The 17,802-nt window shown below is 42.4% G+C and overlaps 1 protein-coding gene across 2 annotated transcripts in view; it reads right to left on the bottom strand.

Annotated features, from left to right (window-relative positions):
• Positions 1-15,745, bottom strand: part of FNIP2 (folliculin interacting protein 2) — a 50,388-nt gene extending 34,643 nt beyond the window's left edge. For both annotated transcript variants that reach the window (XM_027676819.1, XM_027676816.1), the window contains exon 1: positions 15,572-15,745. In XM_027676819.1, the coding sequence (XP_027532620.1) occupies positions 15,572-15,666 (95 nt within the window). In that variant the 5' untranslated portion in view covers positions 15,667-15,745. The remainder of the gene's footprint in view (positions 1-15,571) is intronic.
• Between the last annotated feature and the right edge of the window lie 2,057 nt (positions 15,746-17,802).

Consider the following 17,802-nt stretch of genomic DNA (forward strand, 5'->3'; position numbering starts at 1 on the left):
CCCCCATCAGTAAGATGACAGCTCTACTGCAATTTCCCTTCCAGGTTAAATAGGGAAAATATCTTTGCTATTAGTCAACCAGAAATACAGCACAGAGTTAGAAAACACAGTAAGATTTCAAAACTTAGTGCTACGTGCTACCTTCTAAATAGCACAGCACCCTTGCTAAAATGATTTTGTAATCTCAGTTAACCCCAACCTCTAAACACTGGACAGATGTAAAGCAAAAAACTAGAGCAAGGTTAGATTGAACAACTCACTCTGTTGCTGAGGGAAGCCTACAGCAATTAAAAAAAAGCTCAGTTTCAATTCCCAGAGTAGTGACAAGTACTAGATCATCACTCCTCCTCCAAAGTGCAGGGAAACAAGTGAAAAGCTTTGGCCTGTTCTCAAGCGATTCAAATGATCTAGGAGAGGGCAACTCCTAGTCCTCACCTCACTGAGGAGGACTACTTTAAACATCAGTGTTCCTAGTCATCTTTGAAGTGTGAATGAAATAAGCAGCTGAGGGCCAGGTTCTTACACTTCCACTAAGATCAGCAGTTAAAAGCCTTCACTTCTGTCCTATCTTTTCCCCAAACAAAGCAACATTCACCACAGTATCAAATTCACATCAAACATTAGAACTAGGAATTCCTGTCAGCTCACCACAAAGACACGCTTCACAACACTACCTCACCTGTAGGTGCAGTCCTCTGTAGGATACTATAAATCTCAAAGTACCTGGGGAATTAACTTCGAAAATCCACAGAACAGTTTCTCAACAACAAAATAATATTCAAATCCACACATTGAAAACACTCAGAGTCCACGAAGTAGATAATACAGAAAATGGAAGAAAAGCATCCTGCTCTCAAGATATAACCCTCTGGAAAGCAGAGTTTAATCACTCTTTTTCTAGGCTATATGACAACACGTCATCTGCTCTGTTTGTAGGTCATTTCCCGTCCTTCATCCCCATTGAGAGGCAACTGCCCAAATGATTTCAACTCAAGGTAACACTTTAGCAAAAAAATTGGGGGTGGGGGAAAGAGGAAATATATGTGATATAGTTGTCTAATTAAAAATAATTTTCTGTACAAGTTACAGCTCTCCCCTAACCTTAAGCACTGTTTTCACATCTAAGAGAATACTTGCAGAGACCCCTGTAAGGATTTATTTTCCCAAGAGCTTTTAGAAGCCGGCTAGAGAAGCTTAGGAAAACAAAGTTTGAATCATACCTGCTGTTTTGGTGAGCATTTGTTTTTGCAAAACATACACTTAGCAAAATTGATACACAAAAAACGCCTAGACTCAGACATTCAGGATTAGTGCGAAACACATGTTTAAAGTCGAAGTGGAATCTATTTTGGATTGCTTAATGATGATTTCCCCTCATTTAGTCCATCAAATAGCTTATGTGGAAGGAAGATATAGGTTCCCTTCCTCTCTCCAAATTTGAATCATTTACCTTGCATTGTTTCTCCTCTTTTTAAAACCTCAGATATGGAAGAGTTGTGCTGATGCCACACCACATTCTTTTTCCACAATGACTTAAAGAAGTCCTAATATGGTAAAGCACTATTAACCTCAGATGAACTACCTTGTTCAAGCATGATACATAGTTACTAGGTCCACACGAGTTAGGCGGGATACATTGCAGATTAGTCACGCAACAAGTGAAGGAACATATTATTTGCAGCACTGCTCTCTCTCGGGTAGATTTTCCTGTAGAAAGATCTCAGGTAGAGAAAAATAAAATTCTCGGTATTAGATCACTATACAGAAAGGTTACTTGTTTTAGGATAATTCCATATATTACCGTATGAAATGTAAAACAACATTGGATATATTTGTTCACTGATAAGTTATAATTCCACAGACTCTCCTGCTTAAGAAAGGAGAATACCGTGGATTTTTGTGAGGTTGCAAGCATTTTTCATCATCTTAGTTGCCAGAAAGCAATATCATCATATGTATGCACAAAAAAATGACAAGACACACACACTGCTGATAGAAGCTAACAAACAGATCTACACAAGTTAGTCACCATAAATTTGCACACATCAGCCTTCCACAAACATAAAGAACAGCCCATTAAACCAGTGTTTCACAACTCAGTCAACTTCCATAAGTTGGGATTGCACAAAAAATGGCATGTATTTAATTGTGTTTTACCATTAAGAAAAGTGTGGTTTTGTTAAACTAGGTCTTTAAACAAGGTATGCAATAAGGTTAGTGCCTTAGATCCACCACTTAGTTCTTTCCTCAGTACAGAAAGCCATGCCTAGTCTTAATTAACTTTCCCCCTTCCATCCCACTTTCTGCCCTCACTCCCATAGCTACTGACAGCTGATCCAAAGTAAGTCAAATGTTTTGCAGATGTTGTTTCATAGTGATGATCTTTATCATTTTCTGATAAATTGAAAATTTACTTATAATTTAACACTCTTCAGGATTTGACTTTGTTTCTTTCCCTGTTTATTTTTTCAAGGCACCTGCAGTAACCAACTTCCAGCTTTCACTGGAGCCAAACAGGTTGAGCCAAACAGCAGCAGCCATCTGGGAGCAAGCGGTGCTGGACACAGCATCTGCGCTGGGCGCCGGGGCGCAGGCAGCCCGGCCAGCTGGGCCACCCCACCTCCTCCAGCACAGGTCTCAGCTAATGCATCATTCCCATGTCACTTGTTCCAGTGGCGCCATGTGACTGGGCCAGCGTCCAGGAACACAGCTACTAAATACAGACACTGCCAAGGCACGTCTGAGAACTGCCTCTGCCAGAAAATGAGATTAATAGAAATCTCTTATCCTACCGGCTTTACTGCCTCTGCCTTCCCCACCTTCTCTTGAACAGAGGGAAGAACTACACACTGTACATCTGACAGAGAATTCTGAGCAGAAATGCAAGGCAGAATCTGGTATTTATAACACTATCAGCTCTTGTTGCATTTCAATGCTGTATAAAAGTACTGACAGATCTCAGACCTCAGTGTCTCCTACATAAATGAGCAGGTCAAGACAGACTACCACAGCTTAGGGGCGGTATCCTGAGGCATGGGTTTGCTTGCCTGCTCTTTCCTGTTCCTTCTCTCTCTTCTATAAAGCCTTATTTTATTTTTTAAGAAAAGAAGTCTGTACACAGCTTTCAAGCCTCTGTTCAAAGAAGTAATTTTAGAAAATTTTTAAAAAATTACTAAGAAATAATGTTATTAGACAAAAGTAAATACATATTAATACCAACAGATACAGAGATATGAAGAATGTCTGATGTTTAACATCCCCCCTTTCCCGCTTTTTTCTAGTTAACTGAAAAATACTCCTTTTGCTAAAACACACCTTCATTCAAAGTAGCTAAAAACACATGCATATTAACAGCAACCATTTCTTTACAAATTTCCTCCACTTCTACGATGAAAAGGCTACTTTCACAAGAGGGCTTTGTGAACTCCAGAGGACATGGCACACACTCTCAAATTTTACAGCCAAATAAGTTTAGGGTAATCCCTCCAAGGGTGCAGAAAGCATTGCAAATGCCCTCCTCGTCTTTGTTCTGAACACACACTCTCACTGCACAAGAGAACGCTCTTCAGGAAGGTAGAGACAAGTGCTATCCAGGGACTCCACATTTTTCTTCTGAGGGAAATTGCTTCAGAAGGGGTCAATATCAACCAACTCAAAAGCACAAACTCAGCAGTATCATTTCGCTTTAAAAAAAATTACTAAAATTTACCTGGTTCTAGCTGCACCCTCCCAAATTCCTAACATATGAAAAAGTATCAGATGTGGCTCTCTAACAGTCCACCAGAGAGCTGAGGCCACCCAGTTTTTTTTACCAGCTAACATAATATTGGTGAGACTTCTGTAAATGGTTGTTAAAATGTTGTAAGTGCAAGATGTTTTTTGATTCTTTTGAAACAGAGACTGCAACTGAAAAGTTAGTCTGCAATAATCAAGAAGGGAAGGAAGAAAAACCTAAGTTGAGTATTTATGAGAATGTACTGATTTACCCAACTAGCAAGAATATGGGAAAAGAAGTCATGCTTGATCACCCAAAAGTTGCTACAGCATGAACAGCAAAGTCCATTGCCTCTGTCTAGATGAATGCCAGGAAATCCTGACTTAGATTGAATGAAGTGATAACACAGACGGATATAACGTCAGCTCCGGCATTTTTCACTGGTTATAGCCAAAAATATGTTTTGCTGCTCTTGTTGTTGTTACGATAACTTGTCTATTCCATCCAAAACACTTCCCTTAACCCTCACTTGTAGACAGCATGGAAAGTAGCTTGTTAGTAACTAGCACTGAATCTTGTAGTCTTGGACACATTTACTTTCAAGTTTCACTGGAAAGGGAAGGAGGAACCATATCTTGGGACCATGTACAGAAGATCAGGGTAATTAAATCACTCACACCATATACCTTCTCAATGAAAAAGACTACACACAAAACCAACCAAATAAACCACAGTCCTGTAGCTGACTGGTATGGGCAAAACTAACCTTGCTGCAAGCCACTATACCAGAGACTCATGTTCTGTTTACCACCAATTGCGTAGGACTTTGAATGTATAAATAGTCATTAAGTTATGAAACAGTTTCCCCTCCTTAAACTGCTCAACCACTAACTACTCACATAGAACCCCAAACATTTTCTCAAAAACACTGGTATTATAGGAGACTTAAAAGTTTATCCAGTCAGGTTTGTACATAATTACAGTTGACCACACCCAGTAACATGCTAAGATTTGGCTGCCAAGTATCTGTCCAAAAATCCTGAAATATCTGGACAAAAAAATAAAAATCACGCACAATGATCCAGCTGCAACCTTGTCCCGCAATAGGAAACTGCTTTGCACATTGATAGAAACAAATTTCAGTCAGCAAGCTTATGTAGCAATTATTTATTTAGACAAATTACAAGCTTATCTCCTCATAAGAAGGTAAGAATTGGTCAAGCTCCTTTGGTGTTCCCCAGAAAAACACTGTACAAGAAAATAGTTTATAACAGACCTGACTTACTCCTGAGATGAAGTCTACCAGAGTAGACTTACTAGGAGCCTTCCTAGCAGATTCAGGATAATTTCATTTAAATACAAACAAAATTCACTTTCTTTTGAGTCAAAACAGGGCCCAAGGATACAACTCTAATTAAGACTATAGTCAACTTTTAGTACTTCAGTAATGCAAACAAACAGCCAAATTCAAATCAAGTTTCAATCAAAATTCTAGTTCACGTGCCAACACCACATTTCAATACAAATAGAGAATTATTTCTTTAAGCATTAAACAAAGTTTAATTCAGAGGTTCAAGGCATCTTTGACATTCCACTCAGATGTGTTTTGCTTAAAAACAAAGGAATTGGGCAGATATATTATCAATGTGCATGTGGGTTCATTGAGCTGACTGATTGTTTCAAAAAAACCATGTCCACTATAAAGTACAATGTTCTGATTGCATTTTCCTCTTCTTTGCATACCTATTCCTGCATTCATTATCCAGTTCAGCTACACATAAGCATTTTACAGTTACCAAGTGTCACCATAAAGTGACAAACAGAAAAAGCTATTTTCAAACCAACATAATTTATCTAGTTCCACTCAAAAGCACTCCCAAACATATCCCTGTCTGTAAGACTCTGCATATAGGAACTTCATAACACAAGATGCTTAGCACCTGAATTGTTTTTGAACTCAACTGTACTCTGATCTAGTCCACAGTGGGTGACTGACATATATCCCCATGTCTCCCAAATACTGAATTCACCAGGTTTTACTCACCCACACCAAAACTGGGAATGATATCTGAAATCGTTTTAGCACTTAGTAAGCATGATGTACGTCCACAGCCAAATCTCATAAATAACTTTGTAATAAGAGAGGGTTACTTTTTCCAACTCTTTAACTTGGTGTAACTCTTACAGCAGTTGGAAGGCAGAGGTTGCACTCCTGAAGCTGTTTCAACTGGCTAACATATGAGAACAACCTTTCTCCAGGCTAAAAGCCAAGACCAAGCAGGAACTCAGATGCATGTCACTATGGTTGTCTGCTAAGTGAACTGATTACCAATTCCCTGCTCTTTATTCCAGCCTTCTCAACCCAGTTGAGGATTAGAACATATTAGCCCTCCATAAGCAATCCTGCATTGTGTGACAGCTTAACACAGACTGGTGTAAGAAGAGCTGGGTTCTATCACTGACTATTACACAGAGATGACTGAAAAGAGCTTCAACGCTTTCTATTCCATCAGTGCTGCTGTGGAAGTGACAAATGTCCAGCCAATAATTGATTTCAGCAGAGCATGGGAGAACGCAGTAATGTCTTGTACCACTGCAGCCATTCACCAAGACCAGAGTCTTAACACACATGGACTAACTGCTGCTGTACAGCTGAGCAGACTGGTCTCTGCACCAAACTCGCTTCTTCCTTGTGCCTACACCAGAGGTCACCAACCTTCCTTTGCAGCAGCCTCACAGGTCTCTGCCCAGCTTGTTTAAACCAGTCCTGTTAAACAAGCTAGGATTTCAGAAACAAAAAGGCCCATGACCTTTCCTATAGTAGGATTTGCCTTAAAAAGCACAACCTGTTTTAAAGGGCAACTTAGAGAGTAGAGCATTAAATGTGAGGATTTTAAAAAGTCATTTTGGGGGAATGTGAAAGGAAGGGCAAGGGAATATGACAGACACAAGTAACTGATCAGCATTAGTTGGACAGGCTCAGGTGCCCACACAGAAAAACAGAAGACACAACAAAAATCTGTCTGAATATAAACTAATTTATGCAAGTTGCAGATTTAAAAAAAAATTCCATAACTATCTCTTCCAGCCCACAGAGGGCTTTAACATTACAACACTAAAATTCTGTAAAGTGACCCACATTCAGCAAAATAATAATAATTAAAGAATAACTCGTTCAGAACTATGTATTCAACAGTTTGTAGATTCTCCCTCTTTGGGGTTTCCTTCCAAAACTTGATCTAATATACTCTGCTCAGATTTTCTGTACTCCTGGAGCTGTGCATTAACAAACCCAACCCCAAGAGCTGAGCAATTTCAGGTGTTGGATAATATCCAGATTCAGAATTCAGTGCAAATACTCTGCACAGAAACCCAGAGCACTGAGTTTATTCAAGCAACTGTTTTCTTTCATAGAAGTCAGTAAACTCAATGAAAACAAAAGCTAAGAGATGTTAATGTAAGAAACTTCCTGCACATTATAAAAAATAAGTACTAATGTGTTCAGATTTCTAATTTGAAAGTGCTAATACCAAATTCAGACTGCTAGAACTTCTATTAGAAATGTAAATAAATATTGTCAGATTGTTTACTGAATACAGCTGATTTCATTAGCATGTGTGAAACTCCACTGAGCACCTCGGAGGAGAAAAGCTAAACTGTATTAAACTGAGGTGAGGACATCCTGCAGAGAAAGCTCCATACTGATTCAGTAATTACATCACACAGAGCTCAAGTTTCACTTCAGCAGTCTATGGAAGGAAAATCATGAGTCAGTTTTAACAGCAGCAAGTGTGATGTAAAGCCCTCATGCCCATTTATCTAAGAATCTAACCAATATCCAAGAAGTGTGCTGACTGACCAAAAATATTTCAGCTGTTGGTCATGGAAACGCATCCACACTTGTCCTATTTGGTGTGGGAAAGGCAAAGGCTCTGTTACCAAAATTCCTAGGCTAGTCCACTCAGTGCCTCAAAAGAACACTTCACCTTGTAACCTGGAAGGGAGCTTGTCCTATGACGTCAGTCTTGCATATTAAAATATGACATTGTTATGGTATTCGAGTGACAAACCCATACAAACAGGGCAAATGGAGTGACTTGAGAAAGGCACTGTTAAGGTGAGGAGAAAGCAGAATGGAGAAAAACCTGAGCCTGAAGATTAAAAAGCAGCATAGGCAGAGCACGCATAGAGGAGCTGATTCATGACAGGCAAAGGTGAACCACCCTGTCCATGTCTGTTAGTCAGATCAGCAGTAATCTGACACTATCACAAGAAGCACACGAAGAAGAGCAGACAGACATATTTGCTGTCTTCGCACAACAAGCATCCAATTCAAAGTCCTCCTTTTCTTGCTTATTCTCTCTAGCAAGCCTGTTAACCACCACCCTACAGAACTGCATTCCTCTTCTTTTGCCTAACAAGTGTACCCATGGAAACCTTCACATAGCAAATACTGATAAATAGGACGGCATAAGAACATTCCTCTTACACCACTTCATCTAAAGCAGCATGCAAGACGACAGTGTGCTCTTAATCAAGAGTGCACCCGGTAGAAATAACTGTTGAGAAATATAAAACACAACACATGGCTCAAAAACTGAATCTACTCTTCAGAAGCTATCCCTGAACATCACTAAGGTGCAAAGTACATTACAGATGATGATCATCATCATCATGGCTAGGCTTCACGAACGAAGATTTAGGAAGGCTCTATCCACGTTTGTTACAAGCACGCTGGTGGCTGAGGAGGCCAATACGAGATAGACGTGTCCGATTGCAAAAGGCACAGCAGAAGGACTCCTTAGGTGGTATATTCTGCAAGACATGATTCTTTCTGCGTTGTCTTTTCTCCTCAAGGGTGATCCTGCGTGCTTTCTCAAAGGAACAGCAGTGTTATAGATGGTGTGTCTCCAGGCCTCCCGAATGGAGGCCAGAGTAGACCAGTTATGATGATCAATATGGCCGAGGCTGAGATGTTGTTTCAGGGAGTCCTTGTATCTTTTCTTTGGGGCTCCTCTCTTGTGGCAGCCGGTGGTAAGTTCACCATAAAGCAAGAATTACAGATGAAAGTACATGATTATTAGCACCAGAATGAATACTTAAGAGAACAGGTACATCACCAATGTTTGTAGCACATGTAGTCATTATTAATCCAAAGAATTTTCTTTGCAAAAGAAGTCCTTAGCAGCTTCAATACTACTGAAATGTCAGAACAAGAAATTACTTTTACGAGAACAATTAGTCCATCTTCTGTCCACTCTGACACCAGCTATTTTGTCACATCTCTCTCTGGGCTTTCAGTCTGCTGTTACTCGCTGTTCAGACCAAAGCAACAGCTAAAGGCCACTACCATGAACTAAAAACACCTACATCTCACAATGTCAAAGTGGAATGACACGATGACTAATGATTAAACATTTTTGCCAAACCTCTTCCATCTCCCTTTCCCCTAATATTCAATAAAGCTATTTTGCAACTTTAACTTAGTTCACATAAGAAAAGTTACAAAGTTTATGTAATTTTCATGAAGCCAGCCTCTATTGGCAACAAAGCTCTGCATCAGTTTTTGAAGTGTTTCTCTACAAATTCAGCTTTTATGAATGATAGTCTACATTTTTTCAGCCCCAAGCAGCTTTATTTTCTTATTCACATCAAGCCATTTATGTCAACTGATAAGTATTCCTCTACAGCATTAGCATCACTGTGTTAGATTGTAGTGTATTCTGCTTTAAGCTCTGCTACCGGCAAGGAAAGGAAGCTCCAAAGCTTTTTCGGGAACGCTACTGTTCCCCAAATCACTTTCCACTGAGCGTAGTATGTGGCAGAGTACTCACTCACCCAGTTTTGGGTATGTCAACAGCAAAAGTGCCCTAAGAATAAGGAATCTAGAGTCTACTATCCAATTACACATCAATTTAAGAATCAATGCATGGAACTCTGTGCATAAGTTACTTGTAAATCAGAAATAACCTACAGGCAAACCCCAAGTGATTAGTAAGGCAATAATGGATCTTTTCATGGAATTAAATTAAATAACTAAGGTATACCCATCCCCCTTGGAATATCAGTAGCTTATGCATTTCTACCTATTTTGCAGTCTTCTGCAGCAAAAAAAAAAAGGAAAAAGAAGAAGCTGTCTTGCAACTTTAAGAGAGAATGAGTTAGTCTCAGAGCAAATCTAGAGGAAACTAAGAGGTTGTTTTGTGATAGAAATGTGCAGGGGAAGGAAAATCCAAACAACTGAAGAAGGCCTTAGTTCCTGCAAAGCTGAAAACCAGAGGACTTGGGGGTTTGTTTGTTTTCCTTCAAAACAGCCCCAGGCTGGAAGTGTAGTTTCCATGCCAAAGGACCATACTTTCAACCACTTCCGCTCTAAGCTGTTTTCTTGAGTGAGACTAATAAATCTCTTTCTGCAAAACTTACACCTTAGCTCTCATTACTGAGGAGAGACTAATGACAGCACAGAGGTATTAATACTGCAATTAAGGCTCACCTTCAGCTGCCAGTGAAGCGGTATATGGCTTAGACTTGCTCTTTTACCTTTCCTGCCCCCATGCTCAGATCTGGCCCTGGGCTGATTCCCATTCCTACAGCAAATAAAACAGTAATTTCATTTCAAATGCTTTTTGAAGGGTTTACAGCCAGATGTTTAATGATATTTCCAAGTATGAAGATGTACATGTGTGGTCAGCAGCGTTATTGCTGTGTGGCTATCTACAAAGCTTCAAGAGGCTCAAGAAAAACCCAATTAGGCCACAAGAGGTTACAAAGGAGTGTTTCATTTGAACAAAGAAGTAACAAACTGACACGCAAGCAGACTCCAAGCTCACTACTGCTTTTTTTCCTTTTTCAGAAGGTGGAACATTGCCAGGCTGGTAATAAATGCCATGAAATAATGCTTAGCAAGTAGGATCTCACCAAGCATTTCAGCGCTATGACCAAAGGAATTACTAGTACCAGCTGCCGAACAAATGATCTCATATACCAAAGCTAACAAACTGTTACCAGATAGATATCCTGCAGCTACAACACAACATCCACTCCAATATAGACACAAGAAGGAGCAGCTGATACTTAAAGCTGAAGAAACAGACCGTATGCAAGTTTCAGACACAGCTGAAATAATACAACTTTTTTTTCTAAATGCACATAAAATGGTCCTTCACTAAATATACCAATATTAAAGAAATTTCAGAGGTTACAATGCAGAAGTTATACATTCAGCATGAAAGTAGTCTTCCAAAGACTACAAGGCAATTATTTTCATTTTAAAAAAAAAACAAAACCAGAAACTATTAAAGACTGAAGTTGAGGTGAAACCTTGGCCCTCAGCTTAAGGATAACATCAGACTTCATGTTGAATACAGAAAAGCACTGACATGAAATCTCTTCTATAATCAGGTAAACACAATCATAGAAAAATAGCTATAAATTTAAGTAAAATCAAACTATCTGCAACCCATATGAATTTCCTTAAAGCCATTCCCCAACACCTTACTCAAATACATGCTTAGCACTTGAGACATTCTAGTCTTGAGATACTATGTGCTTATACTCTATATTACCCCTAAAACTTAATGGACTGTTCAGTGTGTAAGGAATTGGTTGGATGGTTGCATCCAGCGGGTAGTGGTCAACAGCTCAGAGTCCCAATGGACATCTATGACAAGTGGTGCCCCTCAGGAGACAAAGAAAATGGGGTCAGGTGCACCCTCAGCAAATTTGCAGATGATACCAAGCTGAGTGCTGCGGTCAACACACCTGAAGGCTGGGATGCCATCCATAGTGACCTGGACAAGCTCAAGAGGTGGGCACATGGGAATCTCATGAGGTTTAATAAGACCAAGTGCAAGGTGCTGCACCTGGATCAGAACAACCCTCAGTATCAACAGAGCCTGGGGGATGAACAGATCAAGAGCAGCCTTGACGAGAAGGACTTGGGGGTGCTGGTGGAGGAGAGGCTGGACATGAGCTGGCAGGTCAAGGGAGGGGACTCTGTTCTTCTACTCCGCTCTGGTGAGACCCCACCAGGAGTGCTACATCCAGCTCTGGGGTCACCAGCACAGGAAGGACATAGACCTGTTGGAGCGAGCCCAGAGGAGGGACACCGAGACGATCAAAAGGATGTAGCAGTTCTCCTATGAGGAAAGGCTGAGAGAATTGGGATTGTTCAGCCTGGAAAAGAGAAGGCTTTGGGGTGACCTAATTGTGGCCTTCCAGTACATGAAGGGAGCCTACAGGAAAGATGAAGAGAGACTATTTACAAGGTCATGAAGTGACAGAACAAGGGGGAATGGATTCAAACTGAAAGAAAGTAGGTTTAAATTAGAAGTTCGGAAGAAATTCTTTACTGTGAGAGTGGTTAGGCACTGCAACAGGTTGCCCAGAGAAGCTGTGGAAGCCCCATCCTTGGAAGTGTTCAAGGCCAGGTTGGATGGGGTTCTGGGCAACCTGATCTAGTGGAAGGTGTCCCCATCCAAGGCAGAGGGGTTGGAACTAGATGATACTAAAGGTCCCTACCAACCCAAACCATTCTATGATTCTGCTGAGCACATGACCCTAATGGCACTCCAAAAAAGTGTACAAACTACTTTAAACCAAATTTGGAAGGGAAGTAACATTTGATATGGAAATAAGAAATATTAGGGGAATTTAGCCACATAAATACACATTTCTTGTAAAAAAAGTAATTAGGATTTCCTCAGAGCCTCAAAAGCTAAAATGAAATATATTGAACTACAGCCACTCAAATGTCTCTGTTGAAAGGGAGTGTGCGTGCATATATACATACATCTTTATGTATGCATTAGACATACAAACATATATTTTTAGTTAGGGAAGCAAAAACCAGTAGTAACAAAAACCACAAGCTCAAGTGTCTATACAAAACTGCTTAGAACAAATGTAATATGTCACTAATACACATCTGTTCTACAGCTGATTTATAATTACTCTTTTTAAAAAAAGTAAAATATTCTATAATTTTAATTACTACTCTTCTACCACTTCATAGTTCCCTTATTTTGAAGGGAGGCCTGGGCCAGTAGAAAGTCTCACTGTCCTAAGAGCTCTGTATTAACATTTACATCTCATGTTCACATTCTTCTCACTCAGCAAGTAAGGGTTGCGCTTACATGAAGATACAGTGCAGCCCAACCAAATTAGATCCACAGAGTGAATTAATTGGTGCTAAGGACCTGACGCCCACACTATACGTGTTCTGGAGTTTAACTTTTGATCAGCTGTATTCTGGTCCCAGGGACTGAATGCCCATTAGTGGTAGGAGCACACTTTCTAATCTCATTCATTCCAACTGAAATCCAGTTTATGCACTGAATCCACCTGGCTATGCAAGCCAAAGTGCAGTCAGCGGAGACAATTGAGAAGTTTTCTTTAAAAGAGCACTCCTGGTCCAAATTAATATGCTAATGGTCATGCACCCAAGAAACCATTTCCTGTAGCTCCATATTGAGCTATAGGCACCATGTCTCCTGCTCTTTGAGGCTGTGCCAGCTCATCCTGGTAAGCGGCATGGACCTTGAAGCTTGCCGTTTCCTTCAGAGCCAAAGAACGCAAGCAGCACAGATGTCTGGTGAAGATTTAGCTCCTGTTATAGGAGAGGGGGCAAAAGAACTTGCAGTACTTGTTACAGGCAAACCTCAAGCCTAACTGATGGACCTCCGCAACAGAACTTCTCCTGGTGTTCCTAAGAAAACTAGAAAACACGAAGCTTCCTAACAACATAGTTGAAAAAAGTTGTCAAACTACATTAATTTGAGGAGGTATTATCTCCTAAAAAGATTTTTGGTGATTCTGCTGTTGTTCAGGGTGTGTGAATACACTTAGGCTTTCAAGGATTTCATAACAACTGAAAGTCCAAGGATACAGATTGTGGTCTTACAGGGCTGCTTAAGAGAGCTAAACACAGCAAGGCACACTGAATGTGGAGGGACCTCACTAATCAAAACACGAAGTGGGAATAAAACTAACTAAAACCTTAAAAGTAAAATCCTTAAAAATACAGGCCTACCATTAGAACAAAAAATGATTCTGCCACTTTGCCTCTAACAGTAAGCAGCAGTATATGCTTAATACAGAAGCTACCAAAGGATTATCTTGTGCTTTACTTAGGTCCAATCATGTCTCTCCATTCAAACAGAGATTACTGCTCAACAGAAAGTCTATTAAAAGGGTTGTAGCAGAGCTTCTAAGAACCAGTAAGTATGCTCCTGCAGGTCATCAGCAGATCACTAGAAAGAAAGAAAAAGCATTATAGCATATTTAGAAGTCATAAATAGGAAACTCAATGTAATATTAACAAGCACAAAAAACATCCACATGTAAAAAAAATAGACAGCAAGGGAATGAGGGAAAAATCAGGGATAAAAAGAGTGAAGGGTACCTCCAGTAGTATTTTAAATATAACAGTTTTTCTTTGAAGTGTCAAATCATTTCAATGTTATTTAAACTGAAAACCGAGTGCGGAATATCTTACCTAAGAAATAGAAAGACATAGAAAAAAATGTAATCCCTAATTTCACAAAATACTCCAGATGGAACAATCTTACTCATTCTAATGGGGAACACACTGTGCAAGCAATCTGCCCTCATGGAGATCCTTGATAGTCCAATACTGTAGAACTAACAGCCCTGGTCTCTGATACACAGTACTTGGCATGATTTCAAGTACAAGGCAAAATAACAGTTCATCTGGAATTGTCCCTCAGTTTAAATGTGGAAAATTGTTGTCTTTCAAATTAAAGGTGATATTTAACTCATAAGGTGAATAACTACTATAAGAAGTAACTAGCAAGTACAGTGTATAGACTTTACAGCTTCCCAAAATTTACCAGCCCTGCTCTCTGGTATGAATGCAGCTCCAATACTATGACCAATGACACACAAAGGAATCACCTTATAACTCAAACATACTGATGTTATTTTGATCATATACAATTTTTCACCATGATCTTGCAACTTTGGCCATGCACATGGCCATGACCCACACAGACCATCTTTGAACACATAATGACTCCACAATTGTCATCTTTCATAACTGGCACTAGGGCACTTTGTGGATCAGAGTATTGTCTCTCTTAGCATTCTTAATAGTTTCAGCAGTGAAAGCCCAGATTCCAACTCAATCCTGTATACCATCTGATCACAAGACCAGTCAACTCATGCCGCACAGAAAAACAGGCACAGAGGTTACAGACACGCATGTGATTGTCACTGCGCTCACCGGGCGCTCGGTCTTGTGAGCAGCACAGATGTGACAGGAACAAAGCTCCAAAGCATCAGCCTGAGCAAAATGCTGTCCCCGAGGTTCAGAAAACAGTAATAATTCAATATTATATAAAGATCACACATTTAAACCCTGAAGCAGCAATTGCTACTGAATCTCACCTTTAAGCATTTGCAGTATCAAAAACAGAGGGCAGTGAAATGCTTAGCGGGTCACCAGGCTGCGCACGTGTATTTAGGTCACGACAATCAACCCATGTTTTAATTTTCCAGGGCTGATGAGACCCGACCACAAGTTATCGCAGCAATCACACACAATCGCCGGACAGAGGCCCGGCGCCTCTCCCCCGCCGCTGCCCGAGGGGCGAGCGCCCCGCGGCTCCCGGGTGTGCCACTACCAACTCGCCCAGAAAATGGCTGAGAGATCCAACGTGAGGGAAGGGTGGTGCCCGGTGGTGCCCCCTCCCCGCCGGCCGCTCCCCCCGGGCACTGAGCGGCGGGGCACTCCGGGGAGATGCGGCACACCTGCCACCCACGTAGCCCCTCGCCCCACCGGTCTCTCCGCCACCTCCCCTGCTGCCCACCCGAGGCAGCCCCCGCCCCGCCGCTCACCTGAAGGCGGGCCCCTCCCCCGGGGCCCGGCCGTGGGGGGCCGCCGCGCCACCGCCCCTTTTGTTGAAGAGTTTCTGGAGCAGGGTGGGGGCCATGCCACCGCCCCACGCGGCGGCGCTCCCGCCGCGCCCCTCGCAGCGGCTCAGCGCGCGGCTAGCGGCGGCGGCCGCGGCAGCATCCCCGGAGCTGCCGCGGAGCCGCCCAGCATTGCGCGGAGGCGAGGAGAGGGGAGGCGAGGGGAGCGCCGGCCCGCTCAGCCGCGCCGCTCTCGGCAGCCGCCCGTCACCTGACCGAGGGGCCGAGCGTGCCCGCCCGGCGGCGCTGACAGCCGGCTGTGCGCCCTCCCGGACGGGGCTCTGCCGGGCCGGGTTGGGCCGGGCTCGGTTGGGCTGGGCTCGGCAGCGCTCCCCGCGCCGCCACCAGCCGGCAGACGAGGACGGACCCGCCGTGGCGCCGCGCCCCTCGGACGCTCCCCATTGGCTGCGCGGTATCCCCGCCCCGCCCCCAGCACGTGGTAGGGCGCGGAAGCGGCCCTTAAAGGAACACGGGCCCGCTCCGGCCGCGCGGCGTGGGGAGGGCGGGCGCGGGGTGTGCCCGACTTACGGCTGTTTTACACACCCACAGTGGGAAGCATGCCCATGTACATAGAGCCGTGGGTCCACAGAACGGCTTGGGTTAAAAGGGATCTTAAAGATCATCTAGTCCCAACCCCACCGCCATGGACAGGGACACCTCCCACTAGAGCAGGTTGCTCAAGGCCTTATCCAACCTGGCTTTGAACGTTGCCAGGGTTGGGGCATCCACAGCCTCCCTGAACTGTTCCAGTGTCTCACCACCCTCACAATAAAAAATTTCTTCCTAAAGTGTAACCTAAATTTCCCCTCTTTCGATTTGTACCCATTACCCCTTGTCCTGTCACTACAGTTCCTGAAAAAGAGTACCTTTCCAACTTCCCTGTAGGCCCTTTTCAAACACTGGAAGGTTGCTATGAGGTCTCCAAACATCCTTCTCCAGGCTGAACAGCCCCAACTTTCTCAGTCTGTCTTGGTAGAGGAGGTGCTCCAGTCCTCTCATCAACCTTGTGGCCCTCCTCTGGACTTGCTCCAAGTCCCATGTCCTTCTCATGCTGGGGACACCACAGCTGGTGTTGAGCTGCTCTCACAAGAGCAGAGTAGAGGAACAGAATCACCTCCTTTGACCTGCTGGCCACACTGCTTTTCATGCAGCCCAGGACATGGTTGGGTTTCTGGGCTGTGAGCTGACACTGCTGACTCGTGTTGAGTTTTTCATCCACATCCGCACATTGATAGTGTATATTTTACAATACGCTTCTCTCTATATAGATCTGTGTTTGCATATGTACACATGGACATATATGTCCCTTGTATATGTACACATATGTAAATCAAGTAGTTGTGGTTTACAGCAATATGTTTGTGCACTGAAGCAAGGGTGAACAAAGCACTGCCTGCATCAGAGGGGGCTGTTCGGCTGTTTGGGCTGACAGCTGAATGCGGTGCCTCAGTGGCCTCCCATCCTCCTCATGCTAGACAAGCTCACAACCCAAAAAATATCCATTCGCTTTTGGGAAGCTCACATCCCTCATTTTGCTCCGTGCACCAATCTGTCGCCAGTCTAGGAAAGTCTTCATCTGATTTTTTTCTAGTCCTTATATCTGTAAGGGAGAGATCCCTGGCATATAATTGTAGAAGTACTGGAATTCCCTCAGAGAACCCGAAGTTTAGTCTTTGACTAGGCAAGTGAGAGCATTAGAAGAAGGGCATCTGCTGTGATGGTGCTCATTTTCACTCATTTCTGTGAAATGAGTGGTCTATTTCATTCACAAATAATTAGATAACAGTATTTGGGTGTCATTTGGAACTTTATGTTTGTTTGTTTGATTAATTTGGGGGAAAGGGTTGTTTATGTAGTTTTGCCAAGCAGCAGCATGACTCCATGATGCACCCACTGAGAGAAAATGACTTCAAATGCACAATGTGGTGCAACAAAAACCAACCAACCAAGCAAAAAAAACCCCAATCAACCAAACAAACCAAACACCCAACAACCAAACCAAATGAAAAAACCAAGAAAATCACCACAGAAAAAAAAACAACAACCTGCAAGAAAAGCAGAATCACAATAGCTTCCTGCTCTTTTCAGACAACTGGGAGATGAGACATGGAGAATGGTTTAAATACCATAGTTTTAATGGATCTTTACAATAGACT

This window comes from Neopelma chrysocephalum, unplaced genomic scaffold (genome assembly GCF_003984885.1).
Source record: "Neopelma chrysocephalum unplaced genomic scaffold, ASM398488v2 Primary Assembly neopelma1_42, whole genome shotgun sequence".
NCBI lineage: Eukaryota > Metazoa > Chordata > Aves > Passeriformes > Pipridae > Neopelma > Neopelma chrysocephalum.